At 48.5% G+C, this 13,942-nt stretch overlaps 2 protein-coding genes across 2 annotated transcripts; both read left to right on the top strand.

The window, feature by feature from the left end:
- Positions 1–1,227: 1,227 nt before the first annotated feature.
- VPREB3 (V-set pre-B cell surrogate light chain 3) lies at positions 1,228–2,607 on the top strand. Its single transcript, XM_036277157.1, is given in 4 exon segments — positions 1,228–1,263; positions 1,265–1,317; positions 1,319–1,422; positions 2,156–2,607. Coding segments are annotated over 4 exon segments (510 nt in total). The 3' UTR covers positions 2,473–2,607.
- Positions 2,608–7,332: 4,725 nt separating this feature from the next.
- Positions 7,333–11,606, top strand: ZNF70 (zinc finger protein 70). The gene has a single exon (XM_036277323.1). The coding sequence runs from the start codon at positions 7,395–7,397 to the stop codon at positions 8,739–8,741; it is 1,347 nt and encodes a 448-aa protein (XP_036133216.1). The 5' UTR covers positions 7,333–7,394; the 3' UTR covers positions 8,742–11,606.
- Positions 11,607–13,942: the final 2,336 nt, after the last annotated feature.

Genomic DNA, 13,942 nt, shown 5'->3' with positions numbered 1-13,942 from the left:
GGTTGGGAGTGTGGGCTCAGGATTGATTGGTTTGTAGTTGGAAAGTATCTCTAGGAGCTGGATAACCCTGGGAGGGGCAGTTCTCTAAGGTCAGCGAGGCCCCAGATGTCAAAGCATCAGAACTCAGAAACTAAAGGCATGATTAATACACGCACTGTGCCTGGCACTGGGCACATAAATCCTATCTTTGCATTTTACAACTCTTGGCCTAGCACTATGCTTATCTTCATTTTTCAGATGAGGAAACTGAATCCCAATGAAAGTCAACTCCCCTCTATCTGGCAAATTAAAGTAACTGACCACATCAAGTGCTGATGAGGATGTGAAGTCTCTTATCCACTAGTGGGAGCGCAGATCAGTCCAAGCATGGTGGGAACGCTGGCAGTATTTACTCCAGTTAAATGTACACATTCCCTACCCCCAGGCAATTCTAGTGCTGGGTGTCTGTCCAGCAGAAATGAAAACACAGGTCATCAAAGACACTGACAGGATCACTCACAGCAGTTTTATTTGTAATGGTCAAGGGCTGGAAAGTACATAAATGTCTGATAACAGGGGAATGGATAAACTAATGGATTACACAGAGATATGAGAATGAGTTAAATATCACTGCACACTCTGGATGATGCCCATAATGTTGAACAAAAGAAGTAGGAACAAAAGAGGACACAGTATAATTTCATTCATATTAGAGTTCTAGCCCTGGCCAGGTAGCTCAGTTGGTTAGAGCATCATACCGATACCCCAAGATTGCAGGTTTGATCCCTGGTCAGAGCACATATAATGTTCAACCAATGAATGCATAAATAAGTGGAACAACAAATCAATGTTTCTGTCTCTCTCTCTCTCCCCTCCCCCCTAAAATCAATCAATCAGTAAAACAAATAAATAAAAAGAAGTTCTACAGCAGGCAAAACTAATCTAAGTGATAGAAGTCAGAATTATGGTTACCTTTGGGGGTGGAGAGGGGTGGGGTGAATGAGGGAGGCTTTGGGGAGATGAAAGTGTTCTAAATTGTGACCTGGGTAGAGGTTGCAGGTGTGCATGTGTGTGTACATATATATAATCTGATATATAAAATCATTGAGCCATCCTTAAGAGTTGTGTACTTTATCATATGTGAGTTATATCTCAAGAGAAAAGCAGCCCTCTGCTATAATGCATGTGTGGATCTAGGCTCCTATTCTCAGAAGGCCCTGTGGGGTCAGGACTCTCACATTTGGGAAGATGGGGCCTGGCAGATGGGCCCCAGCCACTGTCTCCCCCCACCAATCAATGGGCTGATTTGCATGCCCTGTCGTGGTCCAGTAGCCTCCCTGAAGCACCTGGAGCAACCAACAGAACAGCTTCTGCCTGCCTCCCTGCTGCTGGCCATGGCCTGGTGGTGCCTAACCCTCCTTCTGATTGGAACCCTCCTGGCAGGTGAGCTCTCCCTGGGCCTGGCTCACCTGGGGGTGGGGTAGGGGACAACACTGGCTCCAGAGGCCCCTCCAAGGAAGCAAACTGATGTGGGTAATGGGAGGGTTCTGGAAGGGGCAGTGAGGTGGAGGAGAGCTACCAGTGGTTTTACCTTAGACCTGAGGCAAGTCACTTCTCCATTTCTGATTGACTAGATCGCTAGGGTCCTTTAGAACTTGGACTTTTTAGGGTCTTAGATGGGACTGGAACTGGTCACCTTTAGAGTTTTTCACAGGAGAAGCCGGTGTGGACTGATCCCTACCTCATAGGGCCTCAGGAACAACCTAAATCCAAGGTCCCCAGTGTCCAGTTGCCTGAGGCTGAGCTGATGGGTGGTATAGCTCAGGAAACTTCCTGGAGGTGGTTAGTCTGTAGCCACGGTTTGGAAGAACCAGTGTGACCAAGGGGATAGGGATCTTTAGTGCAAGGGGTAGGAGTGGGCAACAGAAGGAACCAGAGGCCACCAGTCCCACCTTTTAAACTCGAGGCCCTCAACCGAATACAGATCCTTGGGAACATGACACTAATGGGGACTTAGGAGTTGCCAATTTGGTACCCCATCCAGTGCCAGTCCCACAGCACCAGGCCACGAGCCCTTTAGGAACAGGGGTCATTTAGGAGTCTGACCAAGCCTTCAGGAGGCCAGGGTGGGAGAAAAGAGGCCCAGGCCAGACCTGAGCAGATCTGTCTTTCTCAGTCTCCCAGCCAGTCCTGACCCAGCCAGACGCATTGTTGGTCTTCCCCGGCCAAGTGGCCCAAATCTCCTGCATGCTCAGCCCCCGCCATGCCACCATCCAGGACTACGGCGTGTCTTGGTACCAGCAGCGGCCAGGAAGTGCCCCCCGTTATCTCCTTTACTACCGTTCAGAGGAGGATCACCACCGCCCCCCAGACATCCCTGACCGCTTCTCAGCAGCCATAGATGCAGCCCACAATGCCTGCATTCTGATCATCAGCCCCGTGCAGCCTGAGGATGATGCAGATTATTACTGCTCTGTGGGCTATGTATCTTAGGGGTGGGGTGTGGGATGAATGCCTCTTGTCTGTCTCCCACTTCTGTCACTGACCTTAGGGCCCTCTTTCTCTGAGCCTTGATTTTCCTCCTCTGTAAAATGGGTTAATAATATCCAACATGTCAATAATAACTATTCTGAGGGCTATGAGATCCCTGCTGAAAAAGTGTCTGTGATTGGTCTGAGAGGGTGGTGGTGGTGGGGTAGGGATTCTGGGGATTGGTGCACAAGAGGAAGCACCTGAGACCCTTGGGACCGCTGGCCCCCAGGGGGTTCAGACTTGGTGGCCTGGCCTTCCTGTCACCCAAGGAGCTGGAGGGAGAAAAAAAGGAACCAACCCTTGTCACTCTCAGTTCTGCATGGCTGGTTGTAGTCCAATGCTCACTGGGTGACCACTGGGTCCCCATGGAACCCAGGCTGCTAGGTAGGGGAGAATCAGTCCCTGCCTGTTCCTTGATGGGGCAGGGAGGCAGGTGTGTGTATAGGACACTCAGAGGCACCTGAGGGCCAGCATGGAGGGTGCTGAAGGCAGGTGGGCAGATGGCAGGGATGGCTGAGTTCCCCCTCTCAGGAACACGTGTTCTACTGGTCTCCCATGAGAGGGCTGTACTCCCCACCCCCCAGGGGGGCTCTCCCATAGGCAGGTGGGCCCAGGGGGAAGCCCTGAAGGAGAGGGGCAAGTCTTGTCATCAGAAGCAGAGCTGAGCGTCTGGGAGTGGGGTGGGGTTGGCGGTTCAAGAACACACCCCTCTTCCCTCCCGGTTCCCCTAGGAGGTACCTCATGCCCGGAGGTCATCCCTCAAATGAACTGAGTCCAAAGAGGGTCCGCCTACACTCGCAGCTATCTGCTGGGGGCCTTCAGTGGGCCCTTCCTCTCATCTCGGTCTCTGTAGAGGCTGGGTGGGTAGACAGAACCAGAAAGGGAGGGTGAATCTTTACAGGGCTCCCGGGCCTATGACGTGATGGGCTCCACTCTGGGATCCCCTTCTCCTCCTCTTGAAGACCCCAGACACCCCGGCGGCCCCTGGCTTGCCCCCACCCCGAGGGAGTGCAGCGAGCGCTGGGCTTCCAGCCTGCAGCTCTAGACTGGTCTGCCCCTTCTGGCCTCAGTTTCCTCCCCTGCACTCCCGCCATCGCCTGCCCAGCTCTGTATTCCTCCCAGCCGGGCCTCACTTTGAGGGCGGCCCAGAGCCACTGCGTCGAACTGCAGAGACTCTCCTTAAGCCCGGGTGGCAGGCGGCTACGCGAAGCGACACCAGGCGCGGCGGGACCACCGAGACGCGAGGACTTCCGCGCGGCCTAGAGCAGTCCCGGAAGTGCCCGCGAGCGGTGGGGCGGGACTCCGGGCTCTCGGGCCGCCGCGGGCTCCGCGTCAGCAGCCGCCGGGGAGCGAGGCCGGGTCGGCTGCGGGTTGGAGCAGCTCAGGTGCGGCCCCGCCCCGGCCTCCTGCGGCCCCGCCCCGGCCCAGGTGAGCGGCTCCGCCCCGGCCCAGGTGAGTGGCTCCGCGTAAGCCCGTGTGCTCAGCTGTCCCTCCGATGGTTCGGGGTGCGAGCGTCCCCATTGGTGGGAAGCATGTTGGGGCACAGGCGTCGCCACCAGGGTGGTGTGTGCTTGTCCGCGGCTGCTCGCGGGCCTCCAGCCAGGAAACCCTGACCGGACCGAGGGTCTGCCGTGTGCTCGGCCCTGTGGGTTCCCCGAAGGATGGGGTGACGGATGCAGGAGGAGCCGGGGAAGGCCCTGAGAGAGGTGGGAAGCATGGGGTTCCATACCTTTGGCTTTTTTGGTCCAGAAGCGTTTAACACATAGTTGGGGATAGATGAAAGATTGCCAACTTTTAAAACAGAGTGGAGACTTCAGGGTGTAGGTGGTACATAGTGGGAATGGAAAACTCCTAAGGAGGAAACCTTGGAAACACTAGGATTTAACAGGTGGGTGGAAGAAGAGTTGCAGTCCACAGATACCAAGAAGGAGGAATCCAAGGACGTGAAAATTTGGGGGGAGGGGACTTTCAGAAACCAAGGGAATAAAGTGGGCTGTGGGAGTGGAGATGATTTGTCCATTAAGCTCAAAGCCTTGAAGCATCCAGGTAGGCAAGGTGGGTTTAGTAAAGGAGTGGGCCCATATTGTCACATCTTCCAGTTTTTCTAGAGAAAGCCAGAAACCTACTGAGTTTTCCATGTTGGCAGTTAAGTCAAACAAAAAGGAAAAGCCCAGCTCTTTTGAGAGCCAGACAAAACGTGTCTGTGGCAGGATCCCCAGGCTGCCAATTTGCAACCTCTAAAATGAAGGGTTTTGAGGAGGTATTGGTAAGCAGTGCCAGAAGGGGTGGGGAAGTGAGGACTAAGAAGAGAGGATTGGCAGTAAGGAGGTCATTGGATGCTGGATCTGAGTGCTGAAGTCCCAGCTGAAATTGGAAACTTGAAATCTGTCTCGGTGCCATACACAGTCGTATGATTTTCCTTGGCAACATTTAACGTTTTAGCAGGAATTGGCAGAGAAGAAATTAGCGACTGGTTGCAGCAGGGCAAGGAGTTGAGGAATGTGATGTTGGTCAGAGAGTTAGCTGAACTAATGTCTATAGTTAGACCCACTACAGACAGAGAGGGTCTAAGCTAGATGGGAATAAGTAGAACTAGAAGAGGAGAACAGGGTGAAATGGGGAGATACTAGATTTGATGAGGTTGAATGAGAGAACTGGAAGGATTGGAGATTATGGTCGCTGAGGAGGAGCGTATGAGGAGGTAAAGTGAGCAAAGAACATTTATTAAGTGGCTGAAAATTCATTAAGAAGATTTTTCCAGCCCTGGCCGGTTTGGCTCAGCGGTTGGAGCATCAGCCTGCAGTCCAGAGAGACCCGGGTTTGGTTCCCACTGGGGGCGCATACCTTGGTTGCAGTTTGTCCCCGGCCCTGGTTGGGTCATGTGGGTGGCGGCTGCTTGATGTGTCCCTTTCACTTCGATGTTTCTCTCTCTCTCTCCCTCCCACTCTATCTGAACAGAAAAAAAAAAAAGAAGAAGAAGAAGAAGAAGGTATTTCCAAACAGAAATGAGTTCCATCATGACTATTCTGATTATTTTAATTTTTTTTTTGAGTCAGTTACTCTTAAGCTTCAGGGTAAAGATAATAGTACCATTGTATAGAGTTGTGAGGATTAAGTGAGATACGCTTGCAAAAGGTCTAGTAGTGCTTAGCACAGAGCAGATGCTCAATAAACATGAGCTGTTATCATTATGGTACCTGGAGACTTTTCCTTTAGCTGTACAGAAGTTTCTGAATGGGGCCCTGAGAGGCTCCTTAGGGGCTATCACAGTGGGATGAGGTGCTGAGTTGGGGGTGTTCTAGCCTCCTTCTTTGTTCCTACAGAAACATCCTCCTTCAACTGGAGCAGTCATGCCTTTGTCTGTTTTATTTATTTACATCTCCCATAGAATTTTTTTTTTTTTTAATATAGAGTTCAAGTGTGACAGTCAGCTCTAGCACAAAAGCAGATGGCTGTTTCTCCATTCAATCATGTATTAATTCAACAAATGTATGTGTAGAGATTGTTCTATTGTGCTGGGGGCTGGGGATTCCAAAATGAAGGAGTACAGGACTTGCCCTAAGGGAGTTCGCAGGCAGTGAGGTGGGGAGAGACCTGTCAACCCATGTTTGCCATCCAGGTTGGTGAGTGCTTGATGGATGTGTGCACCAGGCTCCATGGGTCTCTAAGGGGGTGTACCTGAGATCATCAGTCTGAGGGTGAAGAGAAGAGAGGACATTTGGACTGAATCTGGAAGGATGAGCCAGTGGCAGTCTGAGAAGGGGGAGGGACCTTGTAAGCAGAGGGAATAGCACAAATGAATTATTGAGATGTAAGGTTAGGGATGTGTGAAAGGAAAGGCAGGAGATGGGCTGGAAGGGTCTCACATGAAGGGCCTTGTGAAGGAGTTGAGCTGTCACATGATCCTAAGACGAGAAATGATACAATCAGCCCTGTGTTTTGGGTATTTTTTTTTTTTTATCCTCACCCGAGGACATTTTTGCATTTATCTTCAGATAGAGCAGGAGGGAGGGAGGGAGGAAGAGAGAGAGAGAAACGATGTGAGAGACACATCGACTGGCTGCCACCCTCACGACCCCAACCGGGCCAGGGATGAACTGCAACTGAGGTATGTGCCCTTATCAGGAACTGAACCTAGGACTCTCTGGTCCACAGGCCAACGCTCTAACCACTGAGCAAAACTGGCCAGGGTTTTGATTTGGGTATTTGACACTGGTGTCAATGTAGAGAACGGACCAGAGGGAGGAGTAGAAGCTGGAGGTAGGTGGCCATTTGGGAGGTGAGTATTGAAATAATCTGGGGGAGTTGTACTAAGGACTGAGCTACAGAATGGCAGCAAGGGCAGAAGGGCAGAGACCCCTTCAATAGGGCCTCAGGAAATGGACATGACGGGACACGTGGGTGAGAAAGGAAGAAGGTCTAGGCTGACTCCCAGAGTTGTGGCTGGAGCACCAGAAGGAAGAAAGTGTGCTCTCTCTTTCTCAGCAAAACCCCCAATATCCTCCAGTAGGAGTATTGCTCCTTTTCCATATGACTCCACTTTTTGTTCTAGCCCACCTTTCTGAATATCCTGTTTTTAGAGTCTAAACACCATGGTGTGGTGCTTGATTTTGTCTTTTCTCTGTGTTTTTTGCAGTTGTTTCTGATAAATCAAACATCCGTTAGCTCAGTGGGGATCATCTTAAGGGCAAGATTGTATCTTAGACTTATTTTGCTATATCTGCCATTCATTCTGGCACAGGAAGTAGGCTCATACTGCGTGCTTGACTTGCTGGTTTGACAATGTCCCTTGTTTTCTTTTCAGACTGTAAGAACAGTAAGTGTGTCCCAAAGAAGAACATCTTTCAAGAAATAGAGTCATTGGGGGTGATATTAGATCCACAATGGAGGTTCCCCCAGCATCCAAGCTTGGTGAGACCTTTGTGTTTGAAGATGGGTTAGAGATGCAGCAAGAACTTTTCCCAGAGGAGGACCTAGGGGAATCATTCCTTCAGGAAAGAGGTTTAGAGCAAATGGCTGTTATCTATAAAGAGATCCCTCTTGGGGAGCCAAGTGAGGAACATGATGATTATGAGGGGAATTTCAGTCTGTGCTCAAGCCCTGTTCAGCATCAGAGTATCCCCCAAGTAAACAAACCCCAGAATGATGAAATATTCGGCCAAACCTTCCTCCAGAAATCAGACCTTAGTATGTGTCAGTTAATCCATGGTGGAGAAGAACCCAGTAAACCTGACAATGAGCTAGTGGGCAGGGGGGACTCGGGACCGAATGAAACTCACAGAACTGCACAACCACCAAAACCCTATGCGTGTCGGGAATGTGGGAAGGCCTTCAGCCAGAGCTCACACCTTCTCAGACACCTGGTGATCCACACTGGGGAGAAGCCCTACGAGTGCTGTGAGTGTGGGAAGGCCTTCAGCCAGAGCTCACACCTTCTCAGACATCAGATTATCCACACTGGGGAGAAGCCCTATGAATGCCCAGAATGTGGAAAAGCCTTTCGCCAGAGCTCAGCCCTTACACAACATCAGAAAACTCACAGTGGGAAGAGACCCTATGAATGTAGGGAATGCGGGAAAGATTTCAGTCGGAGCTCAAGTCTCAGAAAACACGAGAGAATTCATACTGGAGAGAAACCTTATCAGTGTAAGGAATGTGGGAAATCCTTCAACCAGAGTTCAGGCCTGAGCCAGCATCGGAAAATCCACACCCTAAAAAAACCTCATGAATGTGATCTCTGCGGGAAAGCCTTTTGTCACAGGTCCCACCTCATTCGGCACCAGAGGATTCACACTGGGAAGAAACCGTACAAATGTGAAGAGTGTGGCAAGGCCTTCAGCCAGAGCTCCAACCTCATTGAGCATCGGAAGACCCACACCGGTGAGAAACCCTACAAATGCCATAAGTGTGGGAAAGCCTTCAGCCAGAGTTCCTCCCTCATCGAGCACCAGCGGATTCACACTGGGGAGAAGCCTTATGAGTGCAGCCAGTGTGGGAAGGCCTTCTGCCACAGCTCTGCATTGATTCAGCACCAGAGAATCCACACTGGGAAGAAACCCTACACATGCAACGAGTGTGGCAAAGCCTTTAGGCACAGGTCAGCCCTTATCGAACACTATAAAACCCACACCAGAGAGAAACCCTACGAGTGTAACAAATGTGGCAAGTCTTTCAGGGGGAGCTCACACCTTATTCGGCATCAGAAAATCCATGCTGGGGAGAAGCTCTAGAAGGAGGAGCTCACACCAAAGCTTGAAAGCCTTTCCCAGATGGAGCCCGCACTCAATCACTTTGTCTGCGAGGCCCCGCCCACCTTCCCAATGATAGTGCTGAACCTAGGTGCTCCTGAACACTCACACCAGCAGCAAGGCCCCCTTGTGGCCAGGTGCCCTGTGAGCTGCAGGTTTACTGAGCGCAAGGGAGGGTGGGGGATAGGAAGACCGCCAGAATGGCTGAGCACCCGAAAAGAGAGCAGGCCTTCGGTTTTCTCATTCTCACATTTGACTTCCAAGCCTATGAGGTTTAGTTTTGCCCTCTATTCCAGAATCCAGAAGAGGAATAAATGTAAGAGGGAGAAAGTTGGGTTAAACCCATGTTCTCAGGTGAGAACATCAGGCTACAGTGTGGCACTTGTAGAAGAAATAACCATTCTCACAGTCCAAATTAGCTGAAGGAAAAGGAATCCAAAAAGTAGATACCTCAGCCACAAAATCGAATCTTCTATCTGGCTTAGGCACTTGTAGGGACAACCAAAATAGGTCACAGAACAGAGGGAGTATCGGGAAGGATTAGTTCTGGGACTGCGTGAGGGTGTGAGTCCCTGGTGTGGTCTCTTAATCCTGTTCTGCGTTAGTGTGAGGGTGTGCTCTTCCAAGGAGAGTAGAGGTTTGGTCCTGCAGGCCAGAGGACGTTTGATTCCCAGCTCTGACTCAGCCCATGCTGAGGCATCAGTGCCCTCCAGGAGAACCAAGGCTCCCAAAACCACAGTGTGCCTTGGACATCAGCAGGGCCCATCTCTGGTCTGGCAGCTATGCAGCCTTTCTGCCTTCCAGTGCAGGGTTGGTGAGGGTGGGGGGATATTGGAAGCAGGGTGATTCAGAGGTCTGGGTTCAAGTCTCAGTTCCATCCCTCCTACTTATGTGACTTTGAGGAAGCCCCAAGGCTCTGTTTTCCTATCTGTGAAATGGAGATAGTGAGGCCTGGCCACATACTTCAAAGGGTTAGTGCAAGGCTCCCATTCAGAATGAGACCACATATGAAAGTGCTTTGGCAGTTGAGTGTGGATACCCAGAGTGACCCCTGCCTCACCTGGAAACACTGTCCCTGAAACCTGGAGAGCATCCCCATCTGGTCCCTGAAATGGCAGAGCTTGCAGCAGGTCCTCATTAAGCCACACTCCCATACTCCCTCAGGATTGCACCCTGGGCTGGAGGTGCCCTGTGTTTGCTACACACAGATGTCTCCTGGAGGCCATCCTGAGCCTGCCTGTGGTGGCAGTGCAGTTCATGTCCCTGTACTTCTCTCTGTTCTCCCCACTGCAAACTGGTGTTCAACTGGGGATTCATCCCATGTGGACCAATTCAGTGGGCATCCCCAGAGGTGGGACTCAGTGGTGTTTTTAAGCTCCCAGGTGATTATAATGTCCCAGCACTCAGCCAGGCTGTGAGCTCTGTGCTGGGCACCCATGCAGCCCCAGCATCTCCCAAATGTCAGGCCTGTTTGCCCCGACTGAACAGAGCTTGAAGGTGGCCATTGTGTCTCAGTCCCCCAAGAATGGGCTCCAGCAGTGAGGGCAGTGGCAGGTCTGGCTAGTTGGTAATTGTTTGTCTCAGGCCCTCAGTCCTTCATGTGGCCATGGGGATCTTTAACACTAGCTTTCTCCCCTACCAGGCTCCTCAGCTAGTGTGGAGGAGGCAGTCTGAGCTATTTTGAAGTTTTCCAAATGTTTATGGCTGATTCCCTTGAACCCATCGTGGTAAAGCTGGTTATTTCAGCTAATCAGAAGCTCAGCTTGGCAGTTATGTGGTTTTGATGAATAAAATGGGAGAGCCATAATTGTTACTAAGTGGGGCTTGTTAGGCAGAGATTTTAAAAGGACTAGTCTGATAGGCTGGGGAGACAACCTCTGTCAAGTCTCTCTCTTTGCTATGTGAGTATGTGAAAGATTTAACCAGCACCCCAGAGTCCCCCAGAACCTGCTGCACCACAGCTGGACTGGCCTGGCATGACCAGGTGGCACCTGGGCATTGTTGGTAGGAGGCCTGCACCCACAGTGTTCAGTCATTTATCAGGAGTGAGGAGAGAATGCTGAGACCCCTGCTTGGTGCGGGCGACAGCAGCCACCACCACCCCTAGATCTACCTCCTTGGCACCCTTCCCTCATTCTGCCTCAGCCCTGGCCAGGCCTGTCCCTGTCAGGCAGTCATCTGTTTCCTTACTACCTTTGGTGTCTGCCTCCTGTACACCCTAACCAAATTGATTTTTTTAAAAGCATCACTTTGCACATCACCACTCTCCTTAAAACCAACCTTTGGGGGCTTTTTTGCACGTGAACCCCCATTTCAGCCAATCTGCTCCACCCCCTCTAAACAAACCACAGGGAGTTCATGCCAGCCTCTGTCCTCAGTTCACTCCCAGCTTCTCAACTCGCTTTATGCTGTTCTGACGTTTTGGAATGTGCACTTTTCCTCTGCCACAACCTGTCTGCTTTATTCCTTTTGACAGTTTATGTAACCCAGGATTAAAATCCCTTTCTAAAGGGTTGACAGATTCTCAAATAACCATGGGTAAGACCAGGTACTTTTCATTTTTTGGAAGTGTGAGCAGAACCTAATTCCTTCTGTTCAATTTATTTCAGTTTGATTATGTATTTAAATTCCCGTCATTTGATTTAGGTTCTCAGTGTAATGTTATAAGGGATTGCCTTGGTAATAGTTTCATCCTTGAATTTCGTTTGTTTTTGTTGTCTTACGTTTTTTTCCCTCATGGCGGGTGTTGAGTGTTGTAAAGCTCCAACTCTTGACTTCGTTTACTTAATTGAATTGTTGTGTCAAAGTATATGTATTCTGTTTTCGTTTTTGGCTTAATACTTTATGTTTCTAAGATTAATTATTAATCATATATATATTTTCTATTGATTTTAGAGAGAGGAAGGGAGAGAAGAGAGAAATAACAGTGTGAGAGAGAAACACTGGTCGGTTACCTCCCTCATGTGCCCCAACCAGAGATCAAACCTGCAACCTGGCCATGTGCCCTGACCAGGAATTGAACCTGCAAACTTTTGGTGCATGGGACGATGCTCCAACCAACTGAGCCACACCAGCCAGGGCATTAGTTAATCATGTTTTTACTATTTCTAGTAAATGTGGGTAATTTGGTCTATGCTTTTTTTTTCTCTTATAGTTAGAGCTTTTTCTGCACTCCATAAGTTTGACATGTGGTATTTCTAATTATTAGTATATTAGGAATTTCCTTTTGGCCCAAGTGTTATTATTTTTTTATATTTCCAAGTGATGAATGCTTAAGTCATTGTTGTTATTTCTTATTTTATTGTGGTGTCAACCTTTCAAAGTGTCCATAGAACTTCTTTGGGCCAATTTTTATAAAGCATTTGTGTACTCTCAAGAAATGTGTTTTTACTCCATCAGTTCTATTTGTTAACTCAGTTTTTAAACTATTTTATACAAATTCATATTTTCCCTAACTTTTGTTTACTTTAGAGTTCTGAACCTGGGGTTCGTGAACTGCCTAGGATTCTGTGAGCATGCAGGGGTTTTAAAAGGTTGTGGACCCCCTAGGATGGAACAAGCTATGTGGATATATGTATGAATGAATGGTTCTGGGAGAGGGGTCTGTAGCATTCTCCATATTTGGAAGGGCTCTGTGGCCCCAAAATAGTTAAGAACACTCATTTACCTGATCTAAGTGTAGTCTGATTTTATGTGTTTTTTTCTTTATGTATTTCTGTTTCCCTTTAATTTCTGTTCCTCTTTTATGAGGGTCGTTGCTATGTTAGTCGTGCAATTATCTCAACTCTTTTTTGAGAAATAGGCAGGGTATAAATTGTCAATAAGTACGTACCATGGTATTTGGGGTATATATATATATATATATATTTAGTAGTGCTATATTGAAAACCTGTGCCTTTTAGTGCCCGCTTTGCCTTTTTTGATGCTTCTAGCTTAAACTTCTCTTTTCCAAATATTATAATTGAAGTCGTTTGCTTTTCTTGAATATGCATTTGCATGAGAGTTTATTTAGCTCAGCATTTTAATTTTTAAATTTGTGTATATATTTTGCTATATATATGTAACTTATAAATACCAAATTGTTGGATTTTATTTTCTGATTCTTTCTGTAATTCTTTTCTTTCTTGTGTAAGAAGTTCTATCATTAACATTATTGTTCATAGTAAGGCATAATTTTGCATTTTAATATTTTGATATTTCTTAACTCATTTAACCTAAAAAGACCATACTCATTCATGTGTGGAGTATCATTTCCGGGTAGACTAGAAGTCTGCCATTGGGTGTTCCTGCTCCTCCTTGTTTTCATCAGTCCCAGGCTGTGTCCTAAGCCCACTCTTCAAGGCACAGCCTCTGGTTTCAGTGTCCTTGGCTGTAATGTGGAGGAATGATGCCACCTCATAGCCTTGTGGAGCTCAGAGGACTAAGGAAAACAAACCTGCATGACAAATTGAGGGCATAGATGATTGTTACATTTTTAGTATATTGAAATATTTAATTTTCTGTCCTTACTCCTAAAGTTCTTTGAATGTAACTTAGAACATTACACTGTGCTTTGCTTTTCTTGTTTTGTTTTGCTTTTTGTTAATTCTTACCCGAGGATGTTTTTTCCCATTGATTTAAAAATATTGATTTCATTGATTTTTTTAGATAGAGAGGAAGGAAGAGGGGGAGAGAGAGCAAAACATTGATTGGCTGCCTCCTGCACACCCCATACTGGGGATCAAGCCAGCAACCTAGGCATGTGCCCTGACTAGGAATTGAACCGGCGACCTCTCAATACACGGGGTGACGCTCAATCCACTGAGCTACACTGACACCAGCTGGGCCTCATTGATTTTTAGAAAGAGAGGAGGTGGGGGGAGAGAGAGGAGAGAGAGAGAGAGAAACATCTGTGTGAGAGAGACACATTGACTGGTTGCCTCCCACACAAGCTCCAGCCGATGCTCTGACCACTGATCACACTGGCCAGGGCACATTGTGCTTTGCTTTTTAGAAAATACTACCAAACATAGTAAAGAATTAGATAGACAGCACAGATCCATCCCACCCTCCCAGAGTGAACCCATAGTCATTTGAAGAGAGGTGGAGAGGTGGGGACTCTGATCTCATACTTCCCATCCTCATCACCTATCTGTCTCAGGCTGGTGCCCTTCAACTGTCCCTGATCTCCCCTAACACACTCC

Source organism: Molossus molossus, unplaced genomic scaffold (assembly GCF_014108415.1).
Source record: "Molossus molossus isolate mMolMol1 unplaced genomic scaffold, mMolMol1.p scaffold_m16_p_22, whole genome shotgun sequence".
Lineage (NCBI taxonomy): Eukaryota > Metazoa > Chordata > Mammalia > Chiroptera > Molossidae > Molossus > Molossus molossus.
Note: the sequence above shows the minus strand (reverse complement) of the source record. Positions and strands in the feature narration are given on the sequence as shown.

Bases quoted from the DNA above. Each gene is read 5' to 3' on its own strand.
- ZNF70 (XM_036277323.1), top strand. From the start codon at position 7,395: ATGGAGGTTCCCCCAGCATCCAAGCTTGGTGAGACCTTTGTGTTTGAA.